Source organism: Amphiura filiformis, chromosome 1, assembly GCF_039555335.1.
Source record: "Amphiura filiformis chromosome 1, Afil_fr2py, whole genome shotgun sequence".
Lineage (NCBI taxonomy): Eukaryota > Metazoa > Echinodermata > Ophiuroidea > Amphilepidida > Amphiuridae > Amphiura > Amphiura filiformis.
Genome location: NC_092628.1, coordinates 66,823,603 through 66,843,144, shown reverse-complemented (window position 1 = coordinate 66,843,144; position 19,542 = coordinate 66,823,603). Strand labels below are relative to the sequence as shown.

The 19,542-nt window shown below is 36.5% G+C and overlaps 1 protein-coding gene and 1 long non-coding RNA gene across 3 annotated transcripts in view; both read right to left on the bottom strand.

Annotated features, from left to right (window-relative positions):
• Positions 1 to 1,632: 1,632 nt before the first annotated feature.
• LOC140151441 (uncharacterized) lies at positions 1,633 to 19,227 on the bottom strand. The gene is made up of 7 exons (XM_072173793.1): positions 19,165 to 19,227; positions 14,282 to 15,020; positions 12,047 to 13,094; positions 11,234 to 11,548; positions 10,200 to 10,466; positions 8,478 to 8,647; positions 1,633 to 6,508 (listed from the first exon to the last, which is right to left on the bottom strand). Exons 2-7 carry the CDS (start codon positions 14,819 to 14,821, stop codon positions 6,176 to 6,178), a joined length of 2,673 nt encoding a protein of 890 aa, XP_072029894.1. The 5' UTR covers positions 14,822 to 15,020; positions 19,165 to 19,227; the 3' UTR covers positions 1,633 to 6,175.
• The window catches only part of LOC140151453 (uncharacterized), a 35,338-nt gene continuing 35,020 nt past the window's right edge, over positions 19,225 to 19,542 (bottom strand). For both annotated transcript variants that reach the window (XR_011858940.1, XR_011858941.1), the window contains exon 3: positions 19,225 to 19,370. This is a non-coding gene — a long non-coding RNA (uncharacterized lncRNA). The remainder of the gene's footprint in view (positions 19,371 to 19,542) is intronic.

Sequence of the window (19,542 nt, the reverse complement as noted above, 5' to 3'; positions counted from 1 at the left end):
AGAGCTAGCTTGAAAAGTAACGCAGCTGTTATAAATACGCCTATACACCTATCCGACTTCGCCATTACTGCGGTGTCCCCGATGTAAAACTGCGGTGTCCCGAGGTCGGGGGTTCCATCCATTATTTATTTTGTGCTATATAGTATTGTACCCGGGAATTGTACACAACAGTGATATTCAATACACAATCATGAGTATTGAATTACGAATTAAATCTCCCGCTCTGGTACATCTGTGTTGCCGTCAATAGAGGGCCAAATACAGTAAACGCTTCTCGGATTGGTGTATAGCTTCAGAACTAATAATTGTTTCCACAATATTTCTACATAGAAAGAAGGATCATTTATTTGCTTGGCGTGAGACACCAGTGGCGGATCTAGAGCAGTAAAAAAATGGTCGCGTAGCGGCCATCGCGTCGCGCTTGCGCAACGCAGTGGGTGTCTGAGGGTGGATGTGTCCCCCGTCAGACGTAAGAAACTTGAGCAAAATGAAGACCTAATTGAAGCAATTTGGTGGACCATTTTGACACTATTAGTGTGGAAAATAATTTGTGAAATGTCGGTCCATGAAGCCTTTCGTGGACAAGTTTTCCCTATTATTGTGGACCTATAAATTGCGTTGGCAAATGTCGAAAGTAGGGGGTGTCTGATGTGCCCCCTCCGAAGTTGGAAAATTTTCCAGAATGAAGACCTAATTGAAGCGATTTGGTAGTATTCAATCTATGTTTGCTGACATACACAGGTTATTAGTGCAATCTGCTTGTATAGTGCAAGGCGATCTACTCAAAATTGTATTCCTCTATTCGCTACGGCGAATAGCAACATTACATGGAGGAATCTGGCCCAATCATCAATGAAAGAGAGATGGGCACTCCGATCACTGTTTATATACAGGATCACCTCCTTTACCTTTATAGAAACTATGGGACAGATCTTTAAGAATATAATTACGAAAAGAAGGAACGATTAAATCCTCATCTTGTCAGATTAGAGGAGTGATTACCACTATTCTTGAATTTCCTCTCCGTTGCGCTAAAAGGCTAAATACGTGGCCACAGGATTTTTTCTGGAATTTTCAATTGAAACTTTTATCAATATTACATAATTATTGCAATTGAAATCGGTAAATTTCAAAGGTCCGTAAAGATTACGCTGTCAATGTAACGTCATATTTGTCATGTTAGTGTATTATTTCGTCAGAATGGGAAGAGGAGACCCATATGTCCGCAGTTTTTACAGAATGTTTCTGGGTTATTTTTGTTTCGGTTGTTAAAGAATGTTACTGTTTTTTTAACAGAAATGTTCTGGTTTAAAAAAGAAAAGAAAATTGCAATCTCGTTCGGGTTACTTTTACCATGTTTACAGAATGTTTCTGTTTTTCCATTTAAAATTTTTCCACAAACTAAGGACATTTTCTGCAGTTTTATGGCTGTTCCCCAATTTATGACGAGCATCACAAAACAAATTCCTGTAAAATGTCTGTGAAATGAAAAAAAAACCACCAAAACTTAAACTGTAAAAAACCCTGACATTATTAACAACCAACCACCCCCACTTGATAAATAATATTAATAATGTTATCAAGAGTAACTTGATAAGGTGTGGTTTGCAAAAACTACAGTAGACAATAAGATACGCATACGTGTAAAGTTGTGCTTTTTTATTGTTAATATATAATCACATGATTCATGTGATTCCATAAGGCATAATTTGCATTTCACATTTTCTAAACAAGTCAGTATTCACTCCTTTAGAGTGATTAAATAAAGGCACTTTAATGATGCATTTTCATCACACAAAATACAGGCCATCTCAAAATGATTAGTACCGGTTCATACCACAGTCTGTCAAAGACATAAGCGTATGAGTACAACATTGACGATCAATATCTAGTTTATGTTATCTCAGTGAAGTTCATAATAACAAAGATGGATCTCGTGTTCTGCGAGTCGAGAAAAATATTATCTTAATCATCCTGATTATTACTATTAGGTAAAGTTTCATAATAACATGACAACTGGCATTTGGATAGCCGGTTTTAATCATTTTGTGACACCCGGTACTGAAAACTTCCCTTGCATTACATGTTTCGACAAAGAAAACAATCCACATCGTACTTATCTTCCTTTCATTCAGTGGATGTAAGTTATAATAAAAAATATTTGGTCAGGATCCATTTCTCTCATTTGGAGAGATATAAATATCATTATTCGTATTATCGTCGTATATATCTTTATGGTCTACAAACTACTGCAAGCTTTTACCCACAATGACCGAAGTCGCCATTACCAATGATTACTGATCAATTATTGGCCTCTGAACAGGATACTATTTCCTGCTGCATATACGCAATGCTCATGATGCAGGCGACAGGACATATGAATAAAAGCTTTTGTCACGATGCATTCACCACCACCATCTTCAATTTAAACTAGTACATTGACGAGGATTAATTAAGAGGCGTTAGTGGATGTAAATATGCGGATGATTGCCTGATCCTATTGAGTGTGTTCCAATATCTGTGGGGTGAGCTTGAGAGTGAAAAGTGATGTCATCAATACATCCGCTTACGCCTCCTAACTGAAACTCGTAGTTGTCACGATCCACAAGCGTTCAGGTAATATGACCGCTCTAATGATACATGTAGTGCTCTTGTAAATTTATACTGCAATTCCTTTTAAAGAGGTTTGCATTTGTTACCACCATCATATACCATTGAAATTAATTTATACCTTTGGTATTGTCAGTGTTTTTCAGTGAAACACGCATGTATAAGTGTAGAAAAATAATAGAAACAGTAACAGTTTGTTACCACTTCCGCCGCCACATAGCATAGATAAAACCAATTCAATATTAAATATCAATAAACAATTATTTTGTTTCTTCTTCTTCATCATATTCATCTAACCAAGTATAACAATAACATGAATTAATAAACTTGAATAGATGTCAGCAAACTCACTTTTAAACAAGTAAACCGATATTATGCATGTACACGCGTGACGTAGGTTTGATGTCATTCATATGAGTTATATTAGTTCCATAGGTGAAGAAGACTTCAAAGTTACGTCACGTACAATCGTACATACAAGAAACCCTATAATGCACGTTCATGTTTCAGAAGAAAACGAACAAATACTTACAAGTATCTTTGAAATACTGTACAAAATGACAAAAATAAAGTTGTATTTCCTAGGTTGTTCAGTGTTGTTGTGTGGTGTATGTTTGCGGGGCAGGGCAGGGTGTGCGCGAGCGCATGGGGTGGGTGTTTTGGTGTCTATGTTTGTGTTTGATAGTAATAAAGAATAAAAGGAACGGCGTGTTTTGGCAATGCGAATACAATCAAGTACATTGTGAATACAATCGAATTCGAATACAATTAGGTTGCAATAATAAGAGCCGCAATAATATTTTATATACATAATTATTTCCTTGTCTTCTTCAATTTCAATAAATTATTAACATTTTACAGTGTCGTTGCATATACAAAGTATTTCCTGAGAAACTTTTTTCAAAGGGCAAAGTGTATTAACATGAATATTTGGTGAGGCATTTACTACACAGAATTCAATAATTCTTCCTATATTGTTAAATCACAATGCTTGTTTAACTAGTCTACGGTCTCAATATTTTCATCAATTACCCATTTTACGTTGCCCAACACAATAAGACTTCTAATGTCCCAAATGTCCCAAATAGGATGCTGGTTAGTTTATTCTCTGGAATACAGCATCATTTGTATACATTACTGTAGATATCCATCATGTTTATTATTGTTCAACTATTAAAAATGTTTTTACAAAGCCAATAGATTAGTGGTGAAATGATAGTAAAAATCACCAAATGACATTTCATCCGTCTAGACCAGTCGGATTTCTTCAGAGTTGTGAAGCTCTGCTACGACGGGAACTAGTGTTGCCATTCCTTTCGTCGCTTTGTAGCAGAGGGTCATGAAGATTACTAAGATTGTAGGTGTCCTCATCTAAACATAGAAAGGACGTGGACAGAGCTTGTTCCAGAAAATATACCAGATCAGAAAAAAAAGTTTATGGGAACGAACAAAATAAATCGGTTATTGCTGAAGCAGCAAAAAGTAATGATATAGGCCTAATTAACTGGGAGGAGTCAAAAGTTATTGATAAGGAGGAGGTACGTAGCAAGCGATGGATAAAGGAATACATATGGATCAGGAGAGGAGTGAACAACACCATGAACCGAGACGAGGACACTTACAATCTTAGTAATCTTTACAATCCTCTGCTACAAAGCTACATTTCTACTGGTCTAGACGGATGAAACGTCAGTTGGTGAGTTTCACCATCAATTCACCACTAAATCTATTGGTTAGCCTATGTAAAAAGCTTTACTATACTTTGTTTACATTGTTGTTAATTCTGTAGGGAGCGAGTTATTACTAGCTCTGCCATGATATCCATGTGACTTCATTGACATGTGGTGAAGGTCACCGTCCTATTCCATCTAATTTTCTAACTTAAAATACCTGAATCCAACGAATTTCTTACCCACAATAATTATTTGGACCTTTGAAAATGAAAATATTTCATAAGGACTTTTGATATACATAATATACACCAATACGAGAAGTGTTTACTGTATTTGACCCTCTATTGACGGAACCACAGATGTACCAGTGCGGGAGATTTGATTTGTTCAATCAATTCATGATCGTGTATTGAAAATTACTCTTGTGTACAATTCTGTTTAGCACACTAACAAGTAAATGATGGAACCCCGACCTTGGGACACCGCAGTTTTACGTCGGAATGGTCGGGGACACCGCAGTAATGGCTTTTTCGGATTGGTGTATAGGGTGTTTCTGAAAGAACTTTACTCTCAGAAAATGTGTGAATATTGCAATGCCCGTATGAAACATAACTGAATAATTTACGTGATTGAGTAAACAAAACAGCTACCATAGTTTTAAATTTGGACAAATTAAGAATTGTGACACATTGAAAATATTTATCAATGTATTCCATGACAGAATTTCTCTAAAACAATTCATGCCACAGGTTTTGATGCTTCAGCTCAGGTCGTTTATTGACTCTGTGCAAAATGAGACATGTGGTACCAACGTAAATTCTTATTTTCAATAACGAAGCAGTCGATTTTCAAAATTCACAAAATATAATGAAAGTTGATGTCTTATTGCGTAAACGAATAAACTAATTAATATTCAGTTCTGTTTGGTTCGGGCATTACAATACGTAAACATTAGTATTTACGACTGCATAGTTCTTTCAAAGACACCATGTATGCTACAGTGACTACCAAAATAGACGTTGCTTCGTAGCGAAATCTGAACCTCACGTGGTGATCCTATTCATTTTGTAATGGAGCTTATGGAGCAAAAGGCTGATATAAAATATATTGAAAATTGCACTGATTGAATACATACAAACATACATTATTATCTTACATAAATACATAACAAAAGTAAATATCTATAATCCTCTACTTACAGTCAATATATAAAAACAATTATATCATTATATTCCGGTTGGAGCTTTGTTGTACAAAGCAGGATGATTCTCATCATTTTTTTTTGTACAGAATGGTTTTCTTCTTTGTTTGCAAGCAAATGACAATCATTTGCATACAAAGGTATTTGAGTGCCATAAATTGCCATATTCGTCTTTCGATGTGAATGAAATATCATATAAAGTTTTTAACTTGAAATCAAAATCTTTAAAATTGTCTAAAATAAGATATAAAGATTTACTTTGGTTTTCCTATTTATTTGAAAGTGTTTAAAACACATTTGAGATCTGAGAGGCATAATCAATTAAAGTTCCAAGAATACAGCGTCCAAAAACCACTCTAGAAATACGTATACATGGGTGTGACTAAGCAAACCCGACTGAAACGGGGTGTTATTTATGCGATCGGGCATGTAACCCGTGTGACGCGTTTAGGGATGTTTTTAACAAAATATGTAGTTTTTCTAAATTTAAATTAAGTCTAACGGGTACATGTTTTGGCTAAATACTTGAGGGTGAACTCGTTTTAGGGGGTGATTTGAAACAAATTGTTCACGCATGTGTACACTACCATACTTGAGTGGCCCATGCTTAGTTAAAGCACGTAACATCCTTGTCCATAATTGATTCACGTCATATCAGGTGCATCTGAATACAAATTGTATGCTGGTTTTTTTAATAAAATAATAATCTCAACAAACAAAAGTAATCGCATCTATCAGACATCACAAATGTACGACCATTTGTTATGCTTGTTACAATTTTAGCTTTTACTTTGACATTAGAACCTCCACTGTTATTGTCTGACGGATCGTATGTGGTTTCCCAATAGCAATTTCCCTTGAAGAAATAGAGTTTTCTATCTGCAATTGAATAATATGCTCCGTCGATGCCAGCCTCTAGCGAGGCAACTCCGGTTGCATATCCAGGGTATGCTTCACCAATTGGTTTGGGATAATTATCAACACAACATCCGTTCTGACCCAACGATGTATCGTAAGCATAAACCTGAAAAGACAATCATTATATATGTAATTAGTAGCACTGGTTGATATAATTATACTAAAATAATAAGCAGTCGGGGTGGAGAGAGGGGGTGAGATCTGAGTGTCTATCTGTCCGGCTATACGTTTCGTCGCACTTCCACGTATTGATCTTATATTTCAGATATAGATATAGGTGTGCTTTTGACGGGGTGGTTTTGAAGGGCCCCAAAGGTAATCTAGGGGGATAATTGTAAATAACTGCCCCCAGTGGATAATAAATAAGCAGCAAATGGATAAAAAAGTACAACAGACCACTCTGGGCCACTCAAAACAATAAGGTTTGGCAACCAGTCTAAGTAGAGATTTTTCAATTTCTGAACACTGTAAGGTGTTCCAAGAATTTTCAATCTTTGCCCGTTTGGGCTTAAACTTGGTAGGTGGAATGAAAAATAATAAATCGAGGTTATCCGAGGTCAAAGATCATATAGGGGCTAAATTTTAAACTTCGCCCAATTGGGCTTATACTTTCTCCAAATGAGAGCAGCATGAACAAAATCAAACCGAGGTCAAAGGTCAAACGTTAAAGTATACACCCGATTGTGTTTAAACGTGTGATATCAGGGTCAAAGAGCATTACTATCATGCCGCTGGTACCCTCATATATGCAAGTGCACTATTAAAGATGATATTCATCTTCATCAAGAGTGTCCTCAATAATACTAAACTTCTCAACAAAAGTTTGGAAAGTTTTTTCAAGCAGCTATATCTACATCTATATTTGTGACATGTTCATATCGTCAATGGATAGCTACTTTATTCCTCTTTACAATGACACCACATTTGAAACAATCACCCTCTTCATGGCTGAGTACAATGTACACGTCAGTGGGGTCTCAAACAGAATGTGCCAAATGGACCATTATTCTGTACAGAAAGCTTCAATCCCATATCTTCACAATCTGGGACCTAATGCAATCCTCCAAGATGACAACGCTCGCGCCCACAGAGCCAGGGTAGTCAACGACTACCTACAGAATATGGGAGTAGAGAGGATGGAATGGCCTGCTGTCAGCCCAGACTTCAACCCGATTGAACACTTGTGTTAGTGCTCGGCTGTGCGTACCAGAGTAGCCAATGAAACCACTTAATGAAGCATTATGACCTGCGACGAATCCTGGTTGAAGAATGGAATGCCATCCCACAACAACGTGTGACCAGGCTGGTGAGCAGCGCATGAGGAGGAGGTGCCTGGCTGTTATGGTTGCGTATGGTTTTCCCACCTGCTATTGAGGTTAGTGTATACTAATGTTGTTTGATCACAGAATAATGGTCACTTTGGCATATTCTGTTTGAGACCCCTACCATGACTACATTCTTAAGACGTGTACTCAGCCATGAAAAGGGTGATTGTTTCAAATGTGGTGCCATTGTAAAGGTGAATAAAGTAGCTATCCATTGATATACAACACGATATGACATGTCAAATAATCTGAGCTATAGACGAATCCAATTTCACGCATTCCTACACCTCAATGGTAGCCATAGCTGGGTCCCCCCTATCCCACCTAAAATGTAAAATGATATTAAGCTGCATTCCATCACCCGTTTTACACGTAGACAAAAGAATGATTAAAGTTTATAACACCATACAATTCAACATCGATTTATAAGCGGATTTAATCCACCCAATTGGGTAGTAACAACACCAGTTTGGTGCAGACGGGACCCAGTAATGGCTGCCTAAATTCTGACCATCACTTGGCTTGTTGGATTCGTCTATAGATGCTTGAAAATACTTTCCAAACTTTTATTGAGGAGATTAGATACTAAGTCCCGTCTATTGGATACAGGGAAATGGTCAGGTTTCAAAGGTTGCGAGCTGCAGCCTTGAATTGTCGGATATTATGGCCATACTGTATTATGGTTATTTCTCCAGAAACTGAGAAACGGGAAAAGAAAAGAGAAGTTTTAGATGATGTATATTAACTCACGTGAGTACTATCGAAAAAATAAATATTCTCATCTGTTTTGTCGTAGTATGCGGCTTTAACATCCAAGGGTATCGCTTGACTCCCACCAGTCTTTGCTCCAAATGCAGTGGATATGGTAAGATTGGAAATCACAGTGTCAGAGGCATAGTTGTATTTCAAACTTCGACCACCTGTATATAATGGGTAATAAAATATTAATTATTATATAATCTATTAATTTAAGGATGAATTTCAGAATGCCGATATTAATTATTATGATTATTAATTTATCAGTTACACAAAGAATTGGTCAACAAGTGTGATAATACACATAAACGTCGTTTAATTTATCCACAAATGTACGCCCACACGCAGAAACACGCAGCACACACCCTATCCCACCTCTTTTTAAAGTCTATGTTACACAAAGTCAAACACCGCGCAAGGGTAAAGGCAATGCACACATACGCGTGCGAATAACCAGGGGCGTAGCCAGCTTTCTTGGTGTAGGGGGGGGGGGGGGCAAAGTATAATTTCAGGGCACAGCTGAAAAAAATTGCAGTTGCATCATGCAATACATATACCGGTTTTGTTTTGTAGAGAATTTACTGTACCTGACTTCGAGCTTCCAAAAATGCTTTTTGGACGATGTGAATTTGACACTTTTCGCCCCCGATCAAAATGAAAATGGCTTTATTGTGACAATATTTTTCATTTTACACTATTTTGGCCCATGATTGGGGTGAATTTTGATGGAAAAGGGGCTCCTTGCCCTTTTTATTTTCCTTTGCCCTCCAGATTTTCTCTTTCATATTTTGTCAGAGGGCATTTTTTCTTTAATTTTTTTGTCAGGGAGGCAGTCTGACCCCCCCCGCTGGCTACGGCGACTGCGAACAACCCATCGCGTGCATGCACAATCACACGCAGATGGAGGACAGAACAGCGGGCATAGATTATTCATGTCTGTGCCTTCTAAGCGTACGTTTAGTTCGTCACGCCATAAAAAGTACCCCCCCCCAAAAAAAAAACCAAACCACCAAAGATTGCTTTTCAAATAGCATCGTGTTTTTTCGTATCTTTTGTATTTTGTAGTATCAAAACAAGCTACAACAAAGGTAATCAGTATACAGTTCCCGTTTAAACAATTATTTTGTGGAAGCTGAAGTGAAAGATGACAAAACCGAGGAGAAAATACGCAGTATTTGATGTTTTCACATCGCACGTGGGGAACGCACGTTTGTTTGTTTACAGCTATTTACATCTAAGACCCCAATATCAATTAAGCCACGTCTCGGGAGAAAGTTAGTATTTGGGCGCGGATGACTCGAATGCTGGTTGATCTGTGACGCAAAACATGCGATGACAAATCCAGCAATTCGCAACTTCCCATAATTTTTTAAAGAGCAGTTTCGACAAAAAACCTAAGTAAACCTAAATAAAATAAAACATACCCATAAAACTAAGAGAATTATGTGAACTACACGAAAATGACGTTAAAAAGTTGATAATTAAGTAAAACAAAAGGAGGTAGACGAATGTCTCCTGGTATTTTCAATCTGAATAAAATACTTGTGTGTCCTTCCCACAGACTAATCTTTTTAGTCCATGGTTCTTCATCTTGAGCCACCACCATATGTTTGTGTCTATATTTATCATGTTTATAATACATTTTGATGTTATATCATTTCTACGAGTGTAGACGTCTTCTTAACCTGTTTGCTTTCATTTCAGCTAATTTCTTACCTGCTAAGAAAAATGTCTTGAACTGGTTTGTGTTGGTTTGCTTTGGGGTTGTGTGTACAATTGCTTGTAAGTTAGTTTCCATTCTATACGCATTTTTCCATTCACTGCTGGTATCGTTGAGACGTCTTGGGTCCGCATATCTAGTCCTCGTGTTACCATTTTCCCATAACCAATAACGATTCTGCCTAAACAGAAATGTACTGTATTTTTTTACACCATTAACTGTTCTCACCCAATCAAATGCGACAAAACGACCAGTGCAGCTACCTGTACGATTTAAACCAGAACAACGCATCTTCATGTTAATTCACGTTTCATATGACATGTAAAGAGCTTTTAAAGGGACATTTCGTGACCCACAGCCTAACCCTCACTTTTCTCCAAAAAAAAGAGATTTTCATACCACAGGAAAGCTCTACGTAATGGTTATGTACAAAAAAGTTCTTGCAGATTATTTCGTTTAGCAAACATATCGAACTGACATTTTGGAAAGAAGCTTTTTTCGTGGATATCTACTGAAATAAAAAGAGGATACTATGATCACAAAATACTCCTTTAAGTGGTAGAAAATTAATATATACCTGTACATAGTACAAAGCTTTGCGAAGCCCTCCTCCCGTCACAAAAGCCAACTTGAACAATACAGCAGCAGATTAAGGATTTTTTCAGAGATTATAATTTCTATTTACGAAATCAAAACAGGCATTCCTTTGCCTAACAGTCAATAGTTCAATTAAACCCCAACTGTCCAACCAGTAGTGTAATATAAATTTAGTCCAATAAGTGTAATACCATTTGGACTACAATAACTAGCATTTTAGTCTATTGATAACCAGTTGTTCCAGTGGTCATTTGATTTGATACGATTTGGGTTAAAATCATACACTGATAACCATTTGGACAATGTTGGACTAATATCACCATTTGTACATAACCACTTAGTCTAAATAACTACATGTATTTGCACTAATAACAATTTAGTCTTGTAATAGGCATTTGACTATCGGTAATGTGTGAACGTCACATCCACGTACCATACATGCTCTTCATATTTTGCCTTGAAGTGCCATCGATGCGAACTCTGTAAGGATATTGCGGATGAACATAAGATGGGTACATGACTGAGTTACTGTCAGAATTATGCCCTAGACACAACGCATGACCGATCTCATGGACAGCAACGGTCAACAAGTCTCGAGTACTGGAAGAACTGGATTGATAGGACCACGGGTGCTGGGAAGTATCTCGAAAGTAGATCCGTGTCTGGTAATTAGTGAGATTGGTAGTCATAGCCATTTCTGATGCGCTGAAGCACCCGCTATCTACATTACACCCTGCAGGGGTTCCCGCTGATAGAGAAAAAAAAAGGAAAGAAAAGGACGATAATGACGGTGGGTTAAAATTAGTTAACGTGCACGGGCATTTCGTGATCCACAGCATCATCCCCCCACTTTTCTCAAAAAAAGTTGAGATTTTTATATCACTGGAAACCTCTGGCTACATAATGTTTATGTACAAAATATTTCTTGCAGATTAATTCGTTTAGCAAAGATAACGTGACATTTGAATTTCGGTCTGGTATACCAGAACGAAATTACAACATATTGTCTATGGAGCAGTGTAATACACATAATCATGCATAACTCGCAAACGCAAAATCAGAATTAACTGAAAGTTTGGGAATAAGCTTTTTGATATCTACTGGAAAAGAGGATGCTAGGATCACGAAAACTCCTTTAACTGGCTCTTAATGTAAGGTGAAAAACAAGCTCCCTGGTTTGACATTGAAGCTTCGTTATTGTTATGTATTTATTTATTATGTAAAACACGAGAACTTTGCAACTTACTATAGCCATCGCTAATAAATCTTAGCATGATATCCACATGTGAAGCATAACCACTGTGTTTTTCCTCGAACGTTAAAGTACTAACTTCAGCCCATCTTCTGAAAGCCGCTGATATAACTGACCGTAATAAGGTATTCGACTGAAAGTCCGAGGAATCAGTTTTTGCATCATTGTCATCATCTGAAGGTTCCTTCTTTTCTATCCTCCACCTGATTGGTCTATTCAAACCATTAAAATACTGTGAACACTGGTTAGAATTAGACTGGGAATTAGTAGAGCGTTTGACTCGATGCGCCGACAAGCCTGGAAAATAATCTGCCAAACTTCGCCTCTTTAGTCTAGAAGTATCGCTTGAAGTGGGTCTGTTATTAGATAACATTGAAATTGTTCCTTTGCCTTCTGAACTTGTTGTTGGATTAGCTTCTCCATGTCCAGTATTGCTACTAACATCTGATGAAGTTTCAGTGACAATTTCGGTAAGTGCATAGTCGACCTCCATTGTGGCACTAACCATGTCTGTCACAGTTACATAATCTGATGGTGTTGGTCTCGAAGTTACATGACGTCCTCGCAAAATTGTACTTAAAACAGTCGATGTTTGCACTGAATCCTCTGGAACAGAACTGTTTGTTCTGTGTTCATCTTGCAATAGTGTTTTGTTAATTTGTATCCTTTCTGGTGAATCAGGAACACCACATACCCGTTGTCTAATAACCCGTGCTGTTGGTAAATCTAATCGTCCAGTGACTGGCAATTTAAAAAACTCCTGATATACCATCATACCATTATGGAATTTCTCACGCTCTTCCTGTGACAGATTGCTATCGTCCTCGGGTGTAACCTCTTTACTACCAGAAAAATCTGATGTTGCAAATTCAGATATTGACTCGTACGTTACTGGTACAGATGACACTGTTGTTGTCTCAGAGTTTGATTGTGACGATGAACATGAAACAGGGAGTGGGTCTACAGCCTCTTTACGCCAGTCTCTATAAATCCAACAGCCATTCTTTTTAATTGGCATATAACCCCACTTTTGGAGCAGTTTCTGTTCAAACAAAAGAAGAAACAATATAATTTATTAAGTGACTACAAAGAAATATAGAACGTCTCATTTTGCTGTATTATTGTACTGAGATATATTTCAATACAATAATGTTTGACCATGACATAATTTGCTTCAAGTTGTTAAGTGCATGCAATATCAGTGATCTGCTAAAACAGAAAATCTAAAATTATAAACACGTTTTTGTAACATACGAGGTACACGTGCGCCAAATTATCAGCAAATGATAGGACAGAAAGTGACATTACATGTATATTATTAAATGATAACATAATTATTCGTCAATGTTCGAGGTTTCTGTACGTACGAATATGAACGGTCACATTTAGCTATTCCTACAAACTTATAAATATTTAACCTCTTTCGCAGGGAACACTGCGAGCACTTTTAACAAAGAGCCGCAAGAAAAGTCGATAACATTTGAATTAATAAATTGTGTTAATTATCAGATTATAGTTTAAGTGTTGTAATATTTCACACAAAAGTGAAATTTCTACGTGAAAACCTACATAATGCACCACAAGCATGAACTTTTCTCGGAAAACTTTGCATGTGCATGGTTTGTATTCGCCGTAGAAGTAGTGATGTAACAGTATTAATAACCATAGTGATAGCTCAGTGATAGGTGAAAACATGTTTTAATGTATTGTCGTGCTGCACTCATCACCTGTCAATGTCATGTCTGTGTATGTGTGCAATCATAGATTGAATACAATACCGCTCTTTTCAAAGACACTAATCGTACAGGTGCGAGTGAAACGTACATGGACTCTGCAAATAACATTGAACTGTCCATAGAATTACGATCCAGGTCTTTATTTCTATTCTTCATGTTCTTTGATCATCAATGGTGCAATGCAGAGTTACAGCGCACGTTTAGTGCTGGGCAATACATTCAAAAATTGTTTTCTTCTATCACTGTGGTAATTGGTAATTAATTATTGCTTCTACATCGATATGCCTTGTCCATCGCAAAACTCGGTAGCACATAGATAATATTTTTTTTATCAAGTGAGCTTGACTCGGCTTGTGTGTAGTGTGCAAATGCGTAGGGGTGGGTGTGTACGCGAGTATCAAGGTATGTAGGGGTGCGTCGGGGTGTGCGGGGGGCGGGGTGTGTTTGCATGGTTGTGGTAGTTTTAGTTTTACGTTACAATGGCTTTCTTTACCTTTACTAAGACTACTTCTAGCCGTGATTGCCCTTGAGGACTCTCCATCGCCAATGTGTCCAGTGAGTCTGTCAATTTTGATGTCACCTCACCAGTTGGTAATAATGAAGAATTCTGTGTCGCTTCTGATAGAGTCAATGTATTTGCATTATGCGATATTGTTACAGTTCTGTTAACGGATGGAGTTGATGATGAGGATAAGATATTATAAGAAGAGGTTACTGATGATGATTGCGATGATAAAGACGTTTCCGTACTCATGGTACTAGATGTTACAGCTGTCGATGATTGTGATAAAAGTACTGCTAAAGTTAAATTCTCATTTGATACATTTGAGGTTCTTGGTTCTGATATAGACGTAGATGATACTAAAGGTGAAGATGTGGTGGAGTTCAATAAATAATCGCTGGTTGAATTGAGTGCCACACTTGCACTCGGTAAGACGGGTGGTAACACACTAACCAACATGGTTACTGTAAGTGTTACCAAGCAACAGTGTGTAAATTCATGATACATTGTGTTCGTATACTTCCAATGCATCACCGATTAACAACGGTGAACGCAGATCGTCGTGACGATTCAGGGTTTAAAGTAAAATGTAGTTTTCCGAAATACTTGCTGCTTGCATAGTAGTTACTGGTTTGTCTGACTTGGTTTGTAAGTAGCCCAATTAAGACATATTGAACATCTCACTCTTTACAGAAGCAGATCTCCGTCAGTTTTTAGATATATAGGTTACCTGTAACAACAACAACAATAATAATAATAATAATAATAATAATAATAATAATAATAATAATAATAATAATAATAATAATAATAATAATAATAATACGTTGATAGAAGTGTATGACGATGAAGAATTAAATTTAATTCATGAATCGATACAATACGCCCAAGGACATGAAGGATGACAAGAATAAAGAGTAAAAGCAGAATATCTATGCCCGTTAAACGGGTATAGATAAGAATGAAGGAAGAAAGGAAAAAGAAGACGACAGAGGAGAAGAAGAAGAAGAAGAAGAAGAAGAAGAAGAAGAAGAAGAAGAAGAAGAAGAAGAAGAAGAAGAAGAAGAAGAAGAAGAAGAAGAAGAAGAAGAAGAAGAGGAGGAGGAGGAGGAGGAGGAGGAGGAGGAGGAGGAGGAGGAGGAGGAGGAGGAGGAGGAAGAAGAAGAAGAAGAAGAAGAAGAAGAAGAAGAAGAAGAAGAAGAAGAAGAAGAAGAAGAAGAAGAAGAAGAAGAAGAAGAAGAAGACGAAGACGAAGAAGAAGAAGAAGAAGAAGAAGAAGAAGAAGAAGAAGAAGAAGAAGAAGAAGAAGAAGAAGAAGAAAAAGAAGAAGAAGAAGAAGAAGAAGAAGAAGAAGAAGAAGAAGTTGTTAAATGGCGTGATATAAGTCAACGATTAACTTTAATTATACGCACAAATAAATGAAAAAAAAAACGTTTTCGAAAAAAAACATCTGAAATTTCATGTCATAGCGCCACCTAATGAAAACAATAGACAATATTTGCCAGTACATCCAGAGGGTGTACTGTGGAATTCCCATACATGCATGTGTTCTGTTTGTATTTTTCCTTTCTCAGTAATGTAATGGCTTCTAACATTTTCAGTTGAAGCCATGCGTCCTCATTTCACTCATTTACTGTTTTCGTACAAATCTCTTTTCTTCGTTTTGTCGGTCAACCACCTCCTCTACTATCGTGCCGTTTCCAAGTTCCCACGAGTTTTCTACCTAACATTGATGAGCAAAGATGGATTGGGAAATTTGAACACTTTATAATAACAATAAACACGTAATCTTGGCAGAAGGAAAGCCTAGGGGAAGAATTGTTACATACAAATGCAATACAGCTGCATAGGTGCCTATGACATATGCAGCTGACGATCTTCACAACAGGTGCAGCATCTTCATTCTCAACCATCTTTCCTCTTTTATTGTAAAAGAGCATAAAGAGGGACCACTCGCCAAACAATGAAAATGAAAATTTCAAACTTTTAAAAGAAGTGGAAATACCATGAACTTAAAATCCATGTTAAGTGTTATTTTAGTATGATTTTATCATTTTGTAAATCGTTGAAAGTTTACTATATTTGAAGGTGCGAAGCACTGTAAATTTTTTCCACTCTTCTACATTAAGATTGTGGTATAACACAGAAGTTCACTGGTATAACTTGGCCACCAATAGAATTAGGGTAACTATGTAAAATAGAAATTTCAGCTGTTACTTAAACATTGTTTTGTTTCTTTTCATTTTTTTATTTATTCGTGGTTAAATTATATTGCTATAAACTCGTTTACCAGTATGATTCCTTGTAGTAAATGGATCCGTAAGAACAGACTCAAAATGAGATGTTTTATTCAAGAACGGGGAGATAAAATTTAAAGATTCAAAAAGTATGTGAAAGCTGTTTTAATACTATATTTATTGATATTTATTGATTATCTAATACACCAGGCACAAAAAGTTTCGTGAAAATCAAACAAGAATTGACCAAGATATGCGCCTCCAAACCCTCAAACCCCAAAATCAAAAGTTGCAATTTCAACAATTTTCAATGGGAACGCATCGTTGTATTGCACACAAGCATCACGGGCCAATCAATAAAGCACACAATGTAACAGGCACAACTGAATTGTTAAAATTGCAACTTTTGATTTTGGGGTTTGAGGGTTTGGAGGCGCTTATCTTGGTCACTTCTTGCTCGATTTGTACGAACAGGGTGTCAAATGAGAAAACAAAGTCCAATGAAAAATCTGTATATTTCAGAATAATCGCATATTTATATACGGTACTCAAACATAACCGATCTTCAAAAATATGCATATAGTTTGTTGAACGTTGTTTAGGTTATTTTTGTGTTGATGACGGTGTTAATGTGTGTAGGGGGTAACCGTGTGAGGGTGTTGGGGAGAGAGGGAATGCTGAGGTGGGGTGTTATTAGAGTTGGAGTTGTGCAAGATAAAGCTGAATAGAAGTAGTTGTATTGATATGCAAAAGTGACCAATCCATCAATACAAACAAGTGACAAATCACCGAGTGTGAAGAAAGCAGTCCCACAACTAGCAATAATAAATTATTGGAATGATTATGATTGCTGTATCGTAACTCAATCACTCAGTGCTCAAAATTGAAATATACGAGGTCATTAATTTCACTAAACGTACTACGTCATAAGGTGCTTTTACTATGATAACTAAATCATTCTCAAACATCATTCTTCCCTACACACAAATTTGCGAAAAAATTTGAATTTTCCCCTTGTGTACCGTAACCAATCTTTATGTGGAGTTGTTAGCACGCATTTCCAATCCTCACAAATATACCCACACATTTCACATTATATTGCAAACTTTGATACTGCAATTTATACAAGACACACGAAAAATTATATAATTATACATTTAATATGGTGCTTTTTTCGAAAAATTCTCTTTTATAACCAATCATTAAAACCAAGACAAACGATTTGAAAGAAGAGTGATATATTAGCCTGTTAATTTAGTAACAGTTAAGTTTTAAAAACGTCCTTTAAAACATTGATTGAACAAGGAATTTTATAATTTTTGAGTAAAATAAAATAATACCAACAAGGCTACTCCAATAATATTCTAGAATTGGGAGTACAACAGGTTGATCCAAAGAGAAGTTAACTCTTGTTTGACGAGCTGTAACTACAGATCTATAACGAATTTGATGTAAATGAAAATATCATGGGAAAGAGGAGATTTTGAATGTTTGAATTAAAAAAGTAATTGGTGTATTTGCTCATAGCAAATCTGAGTTACAACCATTTGAATAAAAACACTCATTTTAGTATCTGCATGATTGATTTTCATTGATATCTATTTCGCCGAATCAATTATCCGTTAACAGGATTTATTGTTGAAATGACAACTTTTGCGTTTAATGCAAATTCTAGAACATAAGTACTGACAACATTAACCGAATCAAATTGTCAGTAAATATTGAATCTCTCGTTTTGGATAGTGTTCTCTTTATACGCTGGCGAAGTTACGTAATTAATCAGATTAATTACCATAGCAATAGGTGAAAACAATTTCGCGCATATTTCGCGCTGCACTACAAGCAGGTTACACTCATCACCTGTGCATGTCTGCAATCATAGATTTAATACAATACTGGTCTTTTCAAAGATACTAATCTTACAGGTGCAAGTGATCAGCAAGATATGGTTCAATGCAGAGGTACCGCGTGAACGTATCAGTGCAGCGCGGTATATATTCAAAAATTGTTTTCATTTATTGCTATGGTAGTTAATCCGATTATTACGTAACTTCGCCAACGTATAAATGAAACAACTCAATGCGTGTACGATGTGTGATACAGTTCTCGTGCAAACATCACTGCAATATAGTACATAACACAATTATATTGCACTGTATAAATTCATACAAATAAATACATTGCCCGAAATTAAGATAAAAATCTGAGAAAGTTTAAAGCTTCAATAATTGTACATATTCGTTCATGTGCCACATTTATGCTTGCAAAAATAGTGGAAAATTATGGAAACATTTCACATTTCAACGAACAATGTTCTGAATCTAACTTTTACTTTTAGTTCTGAAATCCAGAAACTTTTCCGTTTATGACAGATATCCTGGTTTGCAGGTGTGAACAGATTGCAAAAACATTATTGCATTTAACGTTTACCACTCTGGTTCACCACACAGTCAAACTTATCAGACGTATAGGATGAAAAATGGCATTTGAACAATTTGCAGGAAGCCTGAATATATTATATTCCTGCTCGCGATACGTATTATAAAATAACATAAAATGACATATTTATATAAAGTAATTCTGAATATCAAGAAAAAGGCAGATATGGATAGTAAAAGTGTAAAACACAAGACTCACCGTTGGATTTGATCAATTCAGTTGTAATATCCGAGCAATAGTTTTCATAACTTGTCCTCAGGATGTCGTATGGGTACGAATGTGGCCAATTAAAGCAGCAACCTGCTCCTATATAGTGGCAGCCTTTCAATGATCGTTATATATCCGTATAGAAGCTGGGATAGAAGCTCTCAAATTCATCCGAGTTATTTTCTGCTTTCCAGCAGCTGAAGTTAAAAATGAACAGGTGAAAAATATGAGCATTAACTGGGAGAAGTAGAAAAGATTTAACTTGTCAGCAACTTGGTAACACATATTTTGTTGTCAGTTTACCGTAGGGTCAGTGACGCAAAATAGGCCGGCAAGTTTTCGACATGTTTTTGTGAATCTATGGACCAA